Source organism: Pholcus phalangioides, unplaced genomic scaffold (assembly GCF_987345545.1).
Source record: "Pholcus phalangioides strain wild (caught in Gottingen) unplaced genomic scaffold, Ppha-v1.0 ptg000015l_1, whole genome shotgun sequence".
Taxonomy (NCBI): Eukaryota; Metazoa; Arthropoda; class Arachnida; order Araneae; family Pholcidae; genus Pholcus; species Pholcus phalangioides.
Window position 1 is genome coordinate 67,519,762 of NW_028301608.1, and position 20,320 is coordinate 67,540,081.

General features: G+C 33.9%; 1 protein-coding gene across 1 annotated transcript in view; it reads left to right on the top strand.

Annotated features, from left to right (window-relative positions):
* Positions 1-20,320, top strand: part of LOC149076581 (DNA excision repair protein ERCC-6-like) — a 53,019-nt gene that overhangs the window by 22,942 nt on the left and 9,757 nt on the right. The window contains exons 8-17 of the mRNA XM_089244167.1: positions 7,898-8,070; positions 8,169-8,274; positions 9,996-10,114; positions 12,924-13,133; positions 13,391-13,505; positions 13,632-13,680; positions 14,643-14,832; positions 17,823-18,078; positions 19,123-19,249; positions 19,533-19,628. Of these exons, the coding sequence (XP_089100293.1) occupies positions 7,898-8,070; positions 8,169-8,274; positions 9,996-10,114; positions 12,924-13,133; positions 13,391-13,505; positions 13,632-13,680; positions 14,643-14,832; positions 17,823-18,078; positions 19,123-19,249; positions 19,533-19,628 (1,441 nt within the window). The remainder of the gene's footprint in view (positions 1-7,897; positions 8,071-8,168; positions 8,275-9,995; positions 10,115-12,923; positions 13,134-13,390; positions 13,506-13,631; positions 13,681-14,642; positions 14,833-17,822; positions 18,079-19,122; positions 19,250-19,532; positions 19,629-20,320) is intronic.

Consider the following 20,320-nt stretch of genomic DNA (forward strand, 5'->3'; position numbering starts at 1 on the left):
CGGCTTGAGCGAAAAAAATCTCTACCCATGCAGAACCTTTTTTTTTTTTTGGCGCTACTGACCACGTTTTTTTTGGTTGACAAACCTTTTTCACCCTTTCAACTCCATTTGGCACCCCTCCTTGAGCGGCGCCCAATATGGCCGCACGGTCCGCCACTGCATTGGTGGGGGAGTGGCATGCTCTTAACAACAGTCAGAGGAAGGAGTTTGTACTAGGGCATGCTCATTTTACATAACTTCTGTGAGATACCTAATATATATTAATGTCCTACTTTTCCAAAACATGTTGGAGAGAATGAAATATTTGCACCCTTTCTTGTTTTTCGCACTCCCTCTCGTGCATTGCTGGGATGGTACATTACTCCCTCACGTATTGCTGGGATGTTGTTTAACATTGTATCACCAACAGAACTATTGATTATGTGTGATGAATGGGTTGTACTACAATCCAAACAATTACAAGAAGTGAAATCAGTTCAGAGAATAGATAGATAGATATTGGGCAGACATATTCAAACTTTGTAACTTTGAAAGCTGCCCAAAGTTCAAAATTTTGCCAGTTTTGGTGAAGACTTTTTTATCTTCAGCACATGGTAACACAGACAGTGAAAAAGAGTTCATTGTTAACAAATAAATAAAAGTCTGTTCGAACATTGAAAAATCTGTCCTTGCAATGCTTTAATGTTTAATGGAATAAGACATACAAAATCTTATGTTCAAGGGCATAAAAAATTGGAAAAAAATATTCATTGAGATGCTGTACTTCTGAAAGCGAATCGTGATTTGTAATCTATTAACATGCTATTAGGTTGAGAAATTCTTTAAGTAAATAAGGTATTTATATTTTTCTCATTTTTTGCATTTTGCTTTTAAATTTAATAATCCCTTTAAATTCTGTGAGAAGCCAATTTTTTTTTTTCACGGAAACTCTTATTATATTCTGCACGCACTTTTTTTGCTATATTAGAATTATTTGTTTCAACCATTTTTGGCAAAACTTTTCACATTTCACAGAAAAATTACTCCTTATATTGCAGATATAGTTCGTGTTTAGTTCTGCTCCATTTTCAAAATTTCTGCTCCAAAAATGAAATTTGCTGCTCCGAAATGGATGAGGGGCACTTGCACCCCTGCAGACTGTTCGTACATCCCCAAACAGATGTCTTGGCTCAGGCTTCTTTGGTAGGCACCAGTGGCATGCACATAGAACCTGCGCAAAAGTTAAATCAAACATGAGGTAGTTGTTCAAGATATATTGTAAAACTATTATATTTGAATAAACTAATGTTATTGTAAAGTGCTACGAGAAACATCTGTTAGAAACAAATGCTAACGCGCTCACGGAAAATGTAACCACCCCCCCCCCCCCCAAAACATGAAAAACAATGACATATAGTGTGGCTATCGGTTAGTAATGGAATGGTTGCTATTAAATGAGGTCATTATAACGAGCATATAGACTGTATACCGTATCTCTCACTCATCCCCCAGTGCAAAAGTACAAGGGAAAAACATGCATAAGTGAGAGCAGGACCGAAACTGGGGGGGGGGGGGAGCATATGGGTCTCTTGCACTAGACCTGAGGGGGGTGCAAATTTCATTCTGATACCTCTCCTTCAAAACGTTACAAAGGGGCGTCAAAATACTCGCTTGCCCCGGGTGGCCAAGCATCTAGTTGTGGCCTTCAGTGAGAGAGGCATACAAGCGAATAGCATTATTATCCATGCAGTGTGCAATCGCTTCAGTACTCACAAAAATAGGTAAACCATTAAGTGAATATTTCATTGGAACAACTGTGATGGACAAAGGGTGATCTAAACAAAATACTGTAAACTTGTTTAGGGTACTTATTTTACACACACATATATATATATACACAGGCAAGGCTTGACAAATGGAAAAAATATTTAGGTGCCAGCCCAATTTCTTAGCTGCCCTGCAAAATTTGGGAATCACAGGCCTGGGGTTGTCTCAAGAATGCAATGGGTCCATGTGCCCCCATTCCGCAGGACCCCTACGCTTGGATCTTTGCCGGTCCTTTCCAGAAAAGGTGAATTTAAAGTGTAAAACAATGAAAAATGATAGAAATCGTCCCCGGGCCCCTTCAGCCCCACCCTTGTGGGTACCATGCATGGGCCTCAGGCAAAGTTATATTCTAGGACCCCCTTAATTAACTGAAAGGGCCTGTAGCTTATAAATTTTATGCTTTCCTCGCGAGAATCATAGCACCAACTCTCACTCTTTCGAGGCCACTTATGCACATCGGATTGTGCCCGGAAGGGGTCCCACGTGTTAAGACGGCACTGCACAAAACTACATATTTTGTGCATGAGTTTTTCAAAATACTTTTATTTCGAAAGCCTAGTGTTTTTTAATGAATATCAAAATTACCTGAAAACATCGTGAACATAAAAAATGTATAGGCCTAAATAGGCTTACGTTAAGTACTTGATTCGTTTTCCATTATTAATAAAAAAAACATTCATTCAAAATGAAACACCACTACAACGAATAATTTCTGATTATAATTATTTTAATTTAAACGTTAATTATTACTTACCTTTCTCTCAACTGTCAGCGGTGTCCGGTGTCTCGAGTTCCGACCTATGGGCCAACATCGGCGCAATTCCTCGAACATTTTTCTTCAACCTAAAAAGGTTCACGAATTCTTTATCCGACAGCTCAAACGCATCCATGACGTATCTATTTCAAACCGGAGCACGTGCAGGCATTTGAGAATTGTAATAATCATTTAACAACATGTAAGTCGACGCCATCGCCATTGTTAAGCCTACTGAAATAATTGTCCTTCCGCTGAACGAGAGGTTCCCGGCTCTCGTTCACAATTGTCCCTCCCAGCGATCCGCATTTATCGTTCACGAAGAATATGGTCGCAAAAACTTCCATTTTATCGCTCGTAACGAGAAATCGCTGAGTGAACGATAGAATCGTTACCGGGGACAAGTAGATGGTCGAGCCCCTGACTTTGTTTTGTTTATATGATGCTTATAACCAAAGTTATGTCTACTTTAGAGTTGAGTGAGTATTTACATCAATTTGTGAATGAAAATTTTAAAGGCATTTTATGAAGAATGTTATTTTTGACAATTTGAGTTTGAAACATGATTTCTAAAAATCGATTGACAGTATCATTGTAGAATTTTAATATTTTATTTTGGCATTTATTGTTAAGGGTTATAAGCAAAATCTAAGGTGTATTAAATGTATTTGTCTAATTGCAGTGTTTTATATGCACAATATGTGAAGTGACATTTCGAGAAAAATTCCTACATACATCAATTGAGTGAAATGACATGTTTGCCAAAATTTGGGATTCGAGTCGGAGTGAAAACGTTGTGTAGTTGAAATTATGTGGTGCATAAATTAAATATTTTAACATTAAAAATATGGAGAATAGTTAAGGCCAAACCTAAACACTATGAATGGGAAAGTATTGTAAATTAGTCATATAAATAGGGTTCTACAGTAAATAAGTGATTTCCAGAATTCTCAAGAAATACGATCAGGGCTCGGCACGGGTCACTTTTTTAGAAACTGGTCACTTTTATTACGTATTTTCAGGCCCAGGTCACTTTTTCCACTTTTTTAGACAAAAAACCTCGGTCTCACGCGTTTTTCTTTTTTTCATGGAGGAACTTTACCGCTTCAATATCGCCAATTTTCTCCCTCCCTTCATTGAACTACAATAGAAGCCGTCTTATCTTCCCGCGAGCATACCGTGTGACGTCAACATAACTTGATTTCAAGATGCTTGGAAAGAAAGCTCCTTGGTTAAAGAATCGTAATTTTATGGAAAAGCCGGTCGGAAAAAAAAAACTAGCATGAAAGACGTATACTTACAGCAAATAATTCCCCCCCCCCCCTACTACCATTCTTTCTTATTTCCCCACGTGCTCACTCGTTCTTTCATTTTCATCTTATTTTAAAATTGATCCTTTATTTTATTTGTTTTAAAAAGGTTTAGAATAATCTTAATATTGATTATTTTATCATGTGTATGTATTGTTTATACTTTGTGTTAATTGCATTTTTAATTGGGTTGCTGTATTTTAAAAATATATGGCATCCATATCTTTATGGGCATCTTTTTATCAACCACCTCGTTGGGAATTTTGCCTGTTGTGGCGATGTATTTGTATTAGTCTTAGGGCCGAATTCTTTTCTTAGAGCATCGAGCAAGTTACATTTGTTGTTTGTTCTATCGTTACTTTTGTTAATTTTTTTAAATGTTATTTGAAATGACGATTTAAGAGAGCCCGTGCAGAAGCTAACGTACGCGCAATGGGAGAATACCAAAGCACATATTAAAGACGCGTATTATTAATATGTATTAAGCGTATTAATACGCTTTGGAGAATACTCTTGTAGCTGGCCAAGGTTAAAAAAGCTCGCAGGTATTTTGAATTTACTTACAATTAAAAAAAAAATCATCCGATTGAAAATCGCGATCCATCTACAAATAACATTCGTACTATTTTTCTAACTGGATTTAACTCTCAGCAAGAAACCGTAGCCCCAAATTTGATCGAAAGGAGAACTATTTATGAAAAGATCACAGAATCCTGCAATTCAACATTTAGTTTAACACAAGGGTTTCCAAATCAGATGAAAATTGGCATCAGGCTGATAAAAACTCAGTTAACGCGCATGCGAGCCGTAAATAGAGGCGGATTTAACGATGGGTACACCGAGTCAGGGCGGTCTTAAGAGTATCATGGGCCCCCCGGGCCAAGTGGTTTTTCAGAGGACCTACCTGGCCAATCTTAGAAAATTTCAACCGGATCTCATTTTTGTGTGGCCCCTCTTCTCTTGAGGCGCCCGGGTGGGCCCATGCTTTAAGACGGCATTGCACTGAGCGCGCCTTTGGCCCCTACTTTACATTTTTTTCCTAATTTAAAGGGCCTAATATTAATTTTTTTTATTCCCGGGCCGTCAACTGACCTTTATCCGCGTCTGGCCGTAACTTAATTTAGAGCATCTTCACGATACTGATTGTTGACTTAATATCGACATCTTGTGCTCCATTCTTGATGTGTAAAAAATCCCATTTTTAGACCTCGGAAGTTATTAAAGCGTTTTTGTCTCGAGTCGCTGTTATGACCGCAATAGGAGAGGGCGGGGTCTGGTTCCAATGAGCAAAGGTGCCGAGTTTACTCTTTTTCTGTTAAAAAGAGTGGATACCGGCCCCGGGCGATAGTAAATTTTCGTTCGTACTTGCAACCCGGGTTGCTACATACTGTGATCAGATCCAAAACTGGGGGCTGGGGGCAATGCCTTGGATGGCGTTTTTGATGGAATGGTATATTTAAGAAAAGGCAATAAAAATTCCTTTGCAAAACTATCGAATTTCACAGTCAAGGGGCAGTAAAATTAAATTTCCATTCCAGAAAAGACAATTGTATTACGGCCATGGTAAATCAGGTGCCCCGGGTGGGGGCGAATTCACTGTTTTTGTTTGTTGAAAAATTACGGGAGGAGTCAGCGCTAACATGGCGACTTTTTTCGCGCTAAAATAGGTAGCCCGGACAGCAGCATCCATAAACTGTATCAACCGCTTTTATAAACCCTGTATGTCGTTGATTCGATTTTTGTGTTCATTTTATCCTAATTTTCCGTATTTCCCGATATATTTCTATCGATTTTCGCATATTACTGTAGTCGATCGTCATTGCGTCAAATCCCTATGTTTCGTGAAAAAAATTTTCATTCCGGAAGTAAAAAGTGCGTTTCTGCCAAATTACGAATGCTAATTTAGAAACTTTGCCGAACAACGAGTGTTAGATCGCCAATCTCGCCAAATAATGAGTACTTAATCGTCAAACGTCGTGCTGATTCTTCCGAAATTCTCTCCCATTTTGCAACACTTTATTTCCAAGTATGAAAAAATTGAAAACTAATAGATAATTTTTATCCCATTTGAAGCGCTGTGGTTCCACACAGCCAATAGTGCCCTCAGTAAGCAAAAATCATCTTAAATAGATTGGTGTGAAAAATTTTATGACAGCCTCTCTTTCAAACAAGGTGTCTAAAGCCTGAAATACCAAAAACAAAAAACAAGCTGATGAAAAGATGTTTAATGACAAAAGACAGTGCAGTTGTTTTATTTTGAAAGGGGGTGAGGGTTAACGAAAATATTCTTGTTAATTTCCCTGCTCCAATTTATAAATATCTGCTCCAAATCCTATATTTTGCTGCTCCAAAACTGCTCAGGATCCTGCATTTTGCTGCTTCAAAGCTGCTCCGAAATGGACTTTGCCACTTCCCACCCCTGTGTTTCTCGGTAAAAGAGTAAATGTGTGTTTTTTTGGCAGGGGTGTATGTTGTGTGTAAAAAAAGAAAAAAATATATTTTTACACAAATTTTTCTCTGGAAAACCAAACAACTGGTTTGTTTTCTCCCTCACCCAAGGATAGTATTATTTTGGTGCCCCCCCCCCCCACCTGTAAAATAGTACTCACCCACTTTTCCCAGTCCAGCCATAGGGGGAGATACTTGAAGGTCTTAGGGGTGTGGCACGATGACAATTGATATACATCATATATATGTATACATCAGTAGGCTCTGTCATTGACGCTGGGGGAGGGTGAATTTGCCCCTCCCTCAACGTATAATAATTTTCATACTTTATTCAATTTAATAATTTTCATACTTTATTCAATTTAATAATTTTCTTACTTTATTAAATTTAAGTAATTTTTTAATTTCATAATTTTCTTACTTTATTAAATTTAAGTAATTTTTTAATTTCATAATTTAAATACTTTATTCAATTTAAGTAATTTTTTAATTTCATAATTTAAATACTTTATTCAATTTAAGTAATTTTTTAATTTCATAATTTAAATACTTTATTCAATTTAAGTAATTTTTTAATTTCATAATTTAAATACTTTATTCAATTTAATTAATTTTTTAATTTCATAATTTAAAATAATATTGTTAAAAATTTAATTTTATAGTTTAATCATTATAGTAAATTTCTTAAAATTTGTTGGAATGTATTATACAAACCTAGGTATGTAAATCAAATTTGTACTAGCTAAAAATGTTTTACATTTTGTATACTATCATTCATAGCATAACATGAATGAAAAATCCACTGGAATGTAGACGGGACAATTCTCATCAAATTTTGTGTTATTTCATTTTTTTCCCTTCTTTGAATATGAAAACTTTTTCCCGTTTTGAAGTTTTTCCTGCTTAAATTAATTTTAAGATCGGTTGTGGAAAGCAATATGGGGGAAGGCATTGCTACTGTTACTCAGAAAGGATATAATGTAGTTATTCTCTCACACATAGTTGATAAATTTGATAAGTTATTTAAAACTTTTCTGGTTAGCAGAATGCGTTTGAGTTTGATTTAATTATTTCACACTATTATTTAAAAAAAAAAGCAATTTCAATGAGTTCTATTGAAATGCAAAGTTAAAACTAAATTCAATTTTAGTTCATTCAATTTGGTAATAATCAAAATTCATTGTCCATTTGGTCTTTCTAAAAATATTTTGGTCACTATTTGGTCACTTTTTTAAACATTTTGGTCACTATTTTCACTAGTTTTGAGGCCATGATCCGTGCTGACCCCTGTACGATTTCCCATTCGTATTTGGCTCCAAAATGTTGGGAATTCGGAAACCCCAGGTCTTGAAAAATATTTAAATATTAATTCACCAGAGCATGGGTTGGGAAATGTTTCATAGAGAAATACATGTGGATGGGTGTGACAGATCCAGCTCCTGCACTAGCAGGTTAGCAAAGGTGTAATCAATTTTGTATATGTATGGACATTTTTAATTATTTGTTTTTGTTTTCAATCATTTTGAAATTCAATATTTGTTATTATTGTGGAACTTATTTTTTTGCACAAAATTCTTAGTCACGAGAAAAGGATTGCTCAAAAGGAGAACGGGAGTTGGGTATGTCTATGGCTGAAAATTTAAGGAACCTGATTGAGCCATATTTTCTGAGAAGAACAAAAGACATCCTTGATCGATGTGACAAAAAAAGCGATGAAATTGATGAACTTGGGGGAAAACTTGGCGAAATGAAGTGAGTTAGTTGCCTTGCTGAATTAGATTTTTTTAGTGTAATTCTCTAGTTTTGCTAGGAAAATAAGCTTGAAATTATATGTGCTGATATTTCTTTAGGGTTTCATCTCTGTCAAGGAAGAATGACTTCATAGTTTGGGTGTTCTTGTCTCAGCCACAGTACGCTATTTACAAAGATTTTTTACAATCGGACACTGTGAAAGAGGTTAGGCATCAACTAATTTTGTTAAATTTATTATTTTGAAAAAGTTATGTGATGAGCATCATACTTAGGCTGGTAATTTTGTATGAAAGAAGTTATAACGTTAAAAGTGCTAGACAATGAATATCATATTATAGTGTGTCACTCAATTAAGCTCAATTTAATTTTGATGTATGTACACATAAAAAAATGATAAAGGGGAAAAAACCTGATAAAGGAAAATTAAGGGAAAAAATTGTAAGTAATAAAAAAAAGTAGAATTAGATTGAATTTTTATGCATGCATGAACACATTTTATTAAGTACACTACTACTTATGGTTATTATTTGATAAAAAAAATAAAAGTAAAAAACAGTGATAGAGAAAAATAGATACATATTTGATGGCAGTTTTTTTTCCATTTTATAATTCTAAATACCATAGTGATAAAGTTGTCATAAAATCTATATATATAAAATTGATTTTCTGTCTGTGTGTGTGTATGTATGTTCTCTATACAAATCTACAATTTTAGATCGATCGTCACCAAATTTTGCATATATACCAAATAGGACCCGACTTGAACGATAGGCTACTTTAAAATTTCACCAGAGCAGGGCAAATGCCCCAAATGGGCAAAAAACTCTGGCAACAATGGTTTTCGGGCCTCAACAATCACTTTCCGAACGTTTACTTTGGTTACCTTGGTTCCCTAGCAATGTGTTTCAGACGTATATATGCCTTTACAATGGTTTGTCACTTCTTTAATCCTGTTAGTATATGTATATGTACAATAGTTTATGCCTTTATAATGGTTTGCCAATACTTTCAATACTACTATTCAATACAATTACATTTCAATACTCTCAGTAATGAGGCTTTTTGAATAGACGTCATAATCATCATCAGCATCGCTTTCAGGGTCAGGAAAAAGGTGAGACTCATAGAAATCACTGTTAAAATTGCCGATTTTACTGTAGAAATGCTGAAATTTGGTGGGGTTTTCCGCAACATCAATAATTTTAAAAATTGTATAGAATTCCCAATTTCTGAAATATTGTGTTTGCTTAGAGGTATACGAAGCCCAGAAGATTGAATATGAAGTAATTTGCCGGACCTACTTTTGAGTTGGGTATTCATGTAATAACATTGATTTCAACTTTTTATTTATATCTTCTCAAGAATGAAAAATTAATGTCTGTATTATCTTTTGATATTCACCTGCATCAATTCATACAGTTTGGGTTGTTTTAAAATTAATTATGGGCCCATAAAAACTACATCGAAAAAATTCCACAGCTTTAATTAAGCATTTTTGAAAGCTGAAACAGGCAGATAGTTAACTTGAAGTTTGGGGGGGGGGGATAGAAATATATAGCGCCCCTTAAAAAAGGAAAGAAAAGTATATATTCATTTCTATGTTTCTTTAAATCTAGATTTGTTTATTTCATGAGTCGCACAGGAAGTCGCCATATTGATTAACTTAGACACGGTTTGCATGTCCCTCAAAGAAAGAGGGAGATATCACGTGTTTCTAACAGCCTCATTAAAGAAAACCTGGGCAGCGCCGGGTATTATAGCTAGTTACTGATAAAATTTATGTTGAGAGTATTTCTAGCATTAAGCCTTTTCCTGATATGAGATATTTTACATGTTTTATTTTTCAGTTTTTTCAGACTCTTAAGCTTCAGCTTGAAAATGTGGTTTTTACTTTTTAATGATTAATTTTTTATGTGTATATGTAGATTTTAACTGTCAAAAGATCACCGTTGGTACAGTTGACAATTTTGAAAAAGATCTGTGATCATCCCAGGTTGTTGAGTCACAGGAGCTGCCTGCAGCTTGGTTTGAATGGCAGCGTGAGGTGTGTAGTTTACGTTTATTGCACAAATTATATATATATATAGTGAAAATTCTATATAATGACACCCTCTACAATAATAATTGCCTATATAAAGATATTACTTTCTGGTCCTGATGTATTTTTCATAGTGTTAATATATTTCATCTATAATGATAACTCCCTTATAACAATATGTTTTGTCATTTGCTTGATTCATTACATAAGGGTTTCACTGCATATGTATGAAATAATTTAAGATATCCCTCTCTGGTACAGATACACATACCATAGTGTTGTTATATTGCATAAGTACAACAGTAGTACTGTATGATATTTTTATTTGGTTGTTTGAGCATCTTTATTTAAGAGTTTCGCTGTGTAAGTATGGGGTTTGTTCAAAAAGTATCCAACCATAATTTTTTTGTTTGGAAACCAATGGAGAGAGAAAGATAGAGAGCGCGCTAGGGATGCGTGATTTCGTGCATGTATGTAGGCAATCCTAGTGTGCATGTGCTTGAATTTCTTCCTGCTTGCAGAAGCTGCAAGTTGCTGGCAGACTGCCAATGAGTGAAGAAGTGTGAGTGAGTACCATCGCATTTTCATTTTTGACAAAATGGCAAGAAAAAGTTGAACAACACTACTGCATTAATTGCGATGGAGCTGCCAATTGCAATACAGGACTTTTCTGTAGTACTCTTTGGTGATGGTCGTGCTGTGCAGTAGAGATGGGACAAATATTCGACTGCTATTCGGCATTTTGCCTATTCGGTTTGGCCAAATAGTGCTGAGGTATTCGGCTGAATATGTGTGCTAAGTACACATCAATTAATGATTTTTTAAACTTGAGTTGGAGATTTTCCCATAAATTAAAAATTTACTGATTATATTTTATTGTGTGTGGTGTATACGCTCTCCATGATAAAAGGCTATGTAAGGAGGAATTTCTAAAGTAAGGAAAATATGAAACTGAAAATAGAATTCTACTGCAATAAGGTGGAAGTGAACATGAATTACATAATTTAAGTTCGTTAACTGAAGGATGTACTTCGACAAGATACACATTGAGTTTCTGAAAGAGGCAAAAAAGGCAAGAACATTTGAAGAGGAAAAATACGAAAATAATTCCTAAATTTTATGATGCATTACTATTTCAGTGTGAATAATGGTTGACATTTTCATAATTAGATGTAAAATTGATAAAAAGTGTTGAGAAAAAAATTGATTCCATAATATTGAAATACAATACATCTTTGAATTTGATTGTCAGTATCATAACAATGCAAGTCTTCCAACTGCCCCATTTTTTTAAACATTTATTTAAATAATGAATTGCATAATTAGAATTTAGTTTCAATCATTTAAAATTACCAATAAATGTTTTATTGAAAACAGTTTTATTTATAATTGTGATAAATTTTAAAAAAAATTATGTTCGGCTAAATCGCTACTCATCCCATACCTACTGTGCAGTGCACACTCATGATGAACCATTCCACTGGAGTCAAAGACAGTCAAGATGACTTTGATATTGCATCTCCTGAAGCTCAAATAATTGGTCATGGGTGATAGAATAGATTGAACGGATCTAATGCTAATGCTTGCCTTGTCTGCAAGTTCTCTGATCGTGATTCAATGATCCTGCATCACCAGGGTTCTCACTTGGTCAATGAAGAATTTTCTCAAAATCTAATTTCTGGATTTTGAAGACCTACCAGAATGTGCTTCTCTCCATTGATGTATGACCATCTTTGAAGCGGTTGTACCACTCTTTTATCAGTGTGGTGCACAAAAAATTATGGTCGGATATATTTCGAGCACAAACCTCTTATATATAAGTAATTTTAAATAAATTCTGCTGTATATGAATAATTTTCTATTGAAATTCTTACTGATGTTTTGGCAACCAATTTGGATGATGTATTCAATCAAACCTGCTGTAAAAAAATATAAAACATATGTCAAACAATACAATAATATATTAATAGTAGTATAATATAATAAAATACTGTTAATAGTTAACTAACTGTAGAATAGTTGTGTTATTTAAAAAAGGCTACTATTTGAATATCTGTGTAAACATTGCAACATGTTGATGTAAATCAATATTTACTCTATTTCTTTGTCATGAATTCCATATAAAAATTAAACATCATTCATTGTTATATACAGAAACATGTTTCAGAACCACCACCAGAATGTGAGGGTGATGGCACATTTCAAGACATAATATTTCCAATTAACCCTTCGTGGCAACCCACTTATTTTGGGGAATACATGCATTATCAAAGTCGCTAAAATATGCCAACCTTGCTTGCATCATGAGTAGCGAGAGGGTTATTTCTTTCAGTCACAGGCAGTTATAGCGAAAAGAAAAGGCAATTGCAATTTTTCCCCTCTAAACCGTATTTTGTGTGGGGTGAGATATTGTTTCTCTTGCTTCCTGGGTTTTTTAAACCAAGCACAAGTCTGATCTATCGCCATGGCCAATTTTACTACCGAATGAGTTGTGTCCGAAATGTGCATGTGTATATAGCCTAAGTGTGTGTCTAGTATTGTGCATGTTGTTCAGCCATCTATTTTTTAAACTATGAGTGAAGTGTGATGATTACTTCCTAGGACCTTTCCCCTTTTTTTAGTACCAGTGGCTCAAATTACATATTGACTGCACTGAAAATTAAAGTAATTTATGACCCTGGGTGGCATTGCAAAAATGGTTTGTTTTGACATGTATTATCACTGCTCTCATTTTTTGCTGATAGAATTCTGAGACACTCTGTATATAAACTTTATTGAAATCCATGTACAAGTACCAATATAACAACTTGTATAGTGAGGAAGAATTGAATCGAGCTCTGGAAGATGAAAGTTCTGGTGCAGTGACGTTTGAAAATGTATCTGATAAAACATTGATGGAAGAATCTGGGAAATTAGAATTTGCTGTAAATCTTCTTGAAAATTTACGTCAGAATGGACATCGAACTCTGGTATTTTCTCTGTCAAGAAAAATTTTAGACATGATCCAAAGGATTCTAGTGAATAAGTGAGTTTGATTTTTTTTTTCTAAATTTTTTATTGAGAGATTTTCATACGTATTGCTTGTGTTTTAGAACTAGTTTTATCATCTGAGATGATTTTAAAATCTATTTTAAGGAGCAAATATATAGTGCTAACAATTAAAATAAAAAAATCTGAATTCACACATTTGAAATTACCATAAGCTGACATTGTGTTTTAAATCGAATGATTGTTTTGAAAAGACTGCATTTCTCAATGTGCATATTAATGCTTTTTGTTCAGGGGTTGGAAAATTTTAAGAGTAGATGGTACTGTCAGCAAAATGATGGATAGAGAAAAGAGGATTCAGTTATTTCAGAGAGATAGCACTTACCCAGTGTTTCTTCTCACTACTCAGGTGACGAAACATTAATTTTAAATCTTTCTTGTATTGTGTATCTGAAACACACATAGTTGATGAAACAGAGCATGAATCGAGTTTTGCACATGTCAAAGCATTTGTGCAATTCAATTTTTTTTTCAGGTTGGAGGTGTTGGTATCACATTAACTGCCGCTGATCGTGTGATAATATGTAAGCATAAGTCTATTCCAAAATAATTGTTCTTTTCTGTTAATAAGGATGCAGACAGATTTTTAGATTTAACTGATTTAATGATTTATATATTTAATTTTTTGCGTTATATTTTATAACAGGGTTCGTACACTCCTTGAAAATTCTTTTTTCAAGTGCTTAAAAATTTGTTTTGGGTGAAGTTTTTGTTGTCATTCCCTAAACTATGTTCAGCTGAGATAAAAATGAGCAAAACAACAATGAGTTAAGGGAAATGTTCAAAGCACGACCACACATATTTGAGGTTGGTTGCCCAAAATCTGGCAGCAAAACACTGCACTTAAGATATTGATTCAAAATATTTCATCCTATTGAATTAATGAATGTCAGTTGCGTATATGACTGTGCTTTCTGATTTTTTTAAAATCAGCTATGAATTTCAATATTTCAAACGATTTCTGCTTCGATGCCATTTATATGCTAAACTTACAATGGATTTGTTTCTAAAAGCAAGACCTTTAGAACTTGCCATTATCTACAAGTCAAAATGAGAATTAGAACTGTTTTAATAATTATGAATCCTTGAAATTAGCATTTCAAACTCGAAATAGAAAATTAGATATTGAATATGAATTTTTAAAAAAACCAAATTAATTGGATTTAAAAGAAAACTATCAACCGTAATGCAAATGTCCTTGAATTTTTAAATTTAGCCTGGAAAAAAGTGCTTGAATAGTCCTTAAATTTTTTTACTTTCGAAGAGTTTAACCATGTATAACCATCCTAAAACTCAGAAGAAAGCCTACTTCATAAAAATATGACATTTTACAGGGGGTTTAGTGATTTCTACTATGTTGTTTAAAGGGTTAATAGAAGTGGTTATACAGAGAAATAACTGCAAGATTTTGTAAATTCTTTAAAAAATCACAAAAAAAAAAACTCTGCATTCATCCAGTTTCTATGAGAACTGTATTTTTTGTCAGATGATCCTAGTTGGAATCCTGCTACTGATGCACAAGCTGTTGATCGTGTATACAGAATTGGGCAGAAGAAAGATGTAGTTGTGTACAGGTTAATAACATGTGGCTCTATCGAAGAAAAAATCTATCGTCGTCAAATATTCAAGGATTCCATCACTCGTCAAGCTACTAGTTCATCTCTAGATCCTCACAGGTAACATACTAGTATTTTAATATTATTATTGAAGAACTGTGGGCTTCTTTTCCCACACGCAAATTTATATTCACAACATGTGCTTTCAATAGCAAATGCATGTTTCGTAAGTCTCAAAGAATTTTTTTTTTGCTGAATAAGGAGAGTTTTGATTATATGCTTTAGACCAGGGATGTCTCACCTTGAGCATATAACCAATAGTTATATGGCCATACTTTTTCTTTTGAATATTTTTTCTAGTATATTAATACTATCTTGGGCCAATTTCAAGTATATTCAGTTTCTTCTTTGTCCTGAAAACTTTGCTCTTATATTTTTGGACTTGGAAGTTTAGTTTTTTCTTATCAGCTATCATTTACATTTTGAGTGTAATAAAACAATTTTTTTTTCTGAATGTGGTCCAAAATAGTTTTTCTTCCTTCCAATAGGGCTCAGGAAACCAGAAATGTTGGGCACTCTTGCTTTCGAAAAGTGTTAATGCCATTAACCATTTAAAGGCCAATATTCCATAAATAGAACATAGTTTTACTTTTTATTTGCAAAAATATCTCATAAAAAATAATTCAAACATTTCGTTTAACTCAAGCAAACATAGAAAAAGATCTAAATATTTTTTGAAATAAATTCAGAAACTTCAGATTAATACAAACTTTTTTGACAGAATTTTAAAGTTTGCTATTTTTTTGGTATTTTTTTCCCATTTTGATTAAAATTTACCCAAATTTCAGTTTTAAAGTAAATTTAAAATTTGTGTGTTTCTACCACTTAATGTATCAAAGTAAATCAATTAGTTTCTTTGTACTGTAACACAAGAGCAAGCTACATATGTTTCAAAATGCATGTTCCATTTATGAAACATTGGCCTTTCAAGACAGCGAGATTCTAAGAATATGTAATATGTGGTGCTCTGCTTCGATTTTCCAGTTTGGACCAGTATTCTCATCATTCGACATGTGTATAGGGGGTGAATTCTGGGTAATATAGCAGAGGAACATTTTCTGGTGCAGATTGTTTATATTGTGCGAGTACTTTTTATTCTTGCATTCCTAGAAATGCATGTTTTTTGGAACTGCAGACTAATCAAACCCATATCGACAGTCGTAAATAGTCTTGTTATGTTCAGCTGTGTGTAACCATATTAGAAAGATATATCACATATTAAAAGAAGCTGTTGGACATTTAGAAAGTCTTTTAGATTCCGAATTAGAAGGATGTAGATACATGCCAATTACCTGCTAAGGGATCGTTCAAGTATTACGTCAGCAAATTTTGAGCCATTTTTGACCCCCCCCCCCTTGTTCGTAAAATTTCGTCATCATTTCTGTGTCTCTGAATCCTAACGCATATTGTATTGATAGGATCAGAGATGTACACGGGGTATAGGGGGGGCCTTGTGCCCCCCCCCCCCAATGATCAAAAATTTATTTTTTAATGCAAAAAAATTTTTTTAATTCAAATTTTGAAAGAAAATACCTTTATATGTTATGATCAATTTCTGTTAATTTCAATGCTATTTGTAGGCTACAAACTCAAAATTTATCTTTATCTAGCGACCCACCCTTTAAGCCATATAATGATAAATCGCATAAAGACCCTTGGACCAAACATGGCCCTGGGGGTTATCTTATGTGGCCTGCCCTCCTCAAACTTAATTTTGTAAAAATGAACTAACCACATTTAGATTGTTTAAGTGTCCCGTGGTACAATTCCAGAACATTTAAGCGGCCCATGGCATATTTTCAGATCACTTAAATGACCCGGGACACAGTTCCAGAATACTTAAGTGATCCGTGACATATTTAGAGATTCCCTTGAGTGACATGTGGCATAGTTTTAGGGCACTTAAGTGGCCCCCAGTGTGATTCTACATCACTCAAGTTACTCGCGGTACATTCTCAGATTATTTAAGTGATCCACAGCATATAACTACAGATCACTTGAGTGATGCGTTTCACAGTTCTAGAGCACTTAAGTGGTCTGGACTTATTTCCGGATCACTTGGATTTGCGAAACATTTAGAGATCACTAAAGTGACTCTGTGTGGCACTTATCAATAGGGGGGATGTTACTTCAAGTGCCCACAAACTATCAAAAGTGTTTTCTCGTTTTTGACGCATCGAGTAAGATGCCATTAACAATATTTCTTATTTTCATAAAGGGTGCTTGATGATGTAAGCATTATCCAAACACCCCCCCCCCTTCCCCCCCGTCAGCAAATCGGAAAACCCCTCCCCCATCGATGCTGACATAATACTTGAATGGCCCCTAATGAACCTGAGGACATCACAGATGAAGAGGATATTGTTGAAAATGATCTGACAAATATAAGTGACAACAGTTCCGACTGATGTTCGTAGAATGGTAGACATATTTTGCAACAATGAGGACAACATGAGGACAACAATAGTACATTTGATAATTCATTGAGAGTTGCAAGAAACTGATCCTATTTCGTGACATTCCATTCTGAAAAAAAATGACAATGAACCTTCTAGGAACGAAGGAGGGGTTAACCATTCATCCAGGCCCACGTTATCATCTGATAGCTATTATATTGTGTCTGCAATTCAAGGATCTGTTGTGAATTTGTAGTAGAAAATAGAAAATTTTATGTGATAACTATTCCAGAAATACATAATCGTTAGAGTAGGTGATTCCAGTTTCTGCTTTCACCTGTCCCCAAGTGTCAATTTTCCATTTATGGAACATCATGAGAAAAACAAAGAAAAATTTCTCTTCAAATTTCAAAGATCTACGTATAGGCATGTAAAAGGACTTTGAATTACAAAACAAGTGATTTTGTTCATAGTTCTGCCTTTAAACAATTAAACTTTCAGTTAACTGGTTGGAATGCAATTTAGTCAATTAACAAAACATTTTCGTAGCACAACTGAATGTTTGGATAAAATATTGCTGCTATTGTTATGCAATTGTTAATATGAATATTGTCTCACAAGATTTTACATATATATATGTATAATATTTTACAGATATTTCACAAAGCAAGAACTGAGGGAACTTTTTACAGTGGATGATATACATTATTCAAATACTCAAGTGCAACTGGCCAATTTACATGCTGATGAAAGGAAAACAGACACTCACCTAGATGAACATATTGCATTTTTGCACAGCTTGAATATTTTTGGTATCAGCGATCATGATTTGATGTTCACTAAGGACATTAAAGATGAAAATGAAGATAATGATTCACAATCTGTGACAGATGACTATATAAAAAAGAGGGTTTGTATACAGTGGGTGTTTTTTTTAATAGTATAGTTTTGAGGTCTCTAAACGTTTCATTTAACTTGGTGGACTTTTTTTTAAAGTTTTGTTTAGTGTCTTCCACAGGTGCCAGCATGGATTGGGGAGGTTTGATTATTATGCTATTATAGTCAAGACAAAATTTTTTAGGGAAAAATTTAAACTGTGTTGAGCAAGAACTGGTACGATTAATTTTAATCATGACTCAACCCACAACATTAAATGTAGTGGGAGAGAAGATTCCCCCTATTTCTTTGGATAATAGGGATATATTCTTTTTGTCAAAACTGGAACGAACAAAATTGACGTAATTGAAATTTACCCGTGACAGTATTTTTAGAATATACTTATTGTATTGCCGTCTTTTGGTTGGTGTAAGTCATCTTATGTGACTATGCTAACATTGTTTTATGATTTCTTACAAAAGACTCCATGTTTTCTTCCATATTGTGTACTAGTAGAGATGCTCCGGCTTCCTTCATGTGCAGCAATACCCAGACGAACATAAAAGAATTTCTGTAAAATACAAGTGAATTTTATAACTTTTTTTTTGTTTTCCCTAAAATTTTCTGCCCAAGGCAACTGTGACCCCATCCTCCATTTCCAATCTTGCCCTCAGGTATTTGGAACCAAATTTTGTATCTTGAAGCTAGTGATATTTGACTATACATAAGTTTTCTCTAGCACTTGCAGATGCTACATACCTTGAAACAATGCATATTATGTGAATGGTTTTATTTAGTTTTAAGATTTTAATCAACTATTTAATAAGTTATCACTTTCTTTTCTGAAAGAATTGAAATGATGGAACACACAAAGAAAGTATTGATATACATTTTGATGTTTTAAAAATTTATGTCTGAAAAAATTGACATCTAATTGCTATCTGTAATTAAAAATCTTGCTAGTCATCATGTCCCATAAAAATGAATTTTTGTGTGTTGTAATGGCTGAAAAATGAAATTTGTTTGCTGTGATGTTCTTTAAATTGTGCATCAATTTTTTTCTTCATTATTTGCATAGGTTGAAATTGCTGAACAACTTGTGAAAAATGAAGCAGCAGTAGTTGAAGAAGGTTTAAAATGCAGTCAGACATATGTCAAGCCCTACACTCTTCATATCCCTGCCTCAGCCAAGAAATCAGTGAATGGTATGTGACAGGTTTTTTTTTTACTTACGTATCTGAAGTGCTTAAATAAATATTTAATTTTTTGATCATTTATTTAGTTACTATGTGTCATTGTAAATAGCTGTGTAGAAATGATAATTTCTACACTTCCACTAATTGACTTAGAACAATATAAAAAGCGCTGATTTTTTTTAAAGCAAGATCTTTCTTGATATTTTGTCTGTATTAAAAATTCAAAATTATAAAAAGTGATTATTTCAAAATTTAATTTGACTTGGAAATTTTGATCCTTATTCCATTTTAGATCTCTATCAGCCACCTCAGTTCCCTGATGAAACTGGTGATAAGCCATTTATTAAGGTCATGGGGTCACCATTTGAACAGCAGTCTCTTAAATTAGGTAAATCACACATTATTCAGTTGTACTCATGGCAATTTAATGCTTTAATTTGCTTCTACAAGACCATTTAAATTTAAAAAGGTTCCTAGCGACCTGGAAAGTCAGAAATAAAAAATGGTTGGGGAAATACTCTAATATTTCATAAAAGTCAAGGGAAAATTTTGTGTAGGGAGAAAACAAACTTGAAAACATTTGAAAGCTAAGATTCTGAATAAAATTTTTCTTCAGGAGCTTTGATCAGGGAAACTTTTGAGTTTTGGTCTGAGAAATAATCAAGCAAATTTGGCTGGGAACTCTTGTTTAAATACAGCAGCCCCTGTTTATATATATATTGCCCATGTCTGGAGACATACTGAAAGTATGAGGAAACAACAACTTCATTTTGATTTGTATCAAATTAAATTTTTAACCGTAATTTTAATAAAAGCCACAAAATGTCCAATGCATATTATGAAAAAATATTGTGCAACAAGGGACTTTGTTTTTACATTTTTATTTTAAAAAATCAAAATGTGATTTATTGATTTTGTAATAACATGTTAATGTGCCATAATGATTATTAGCAATACCTTCATAGGGTTATGGTTTTCTTAATTACACACATGGTCATCCAGTAATTTTATACCATTCAAGTTTTAGGAACTGTTCAGTTGTCACCCAGTAACATAACTCTCAACAGAATTTTTTACAAA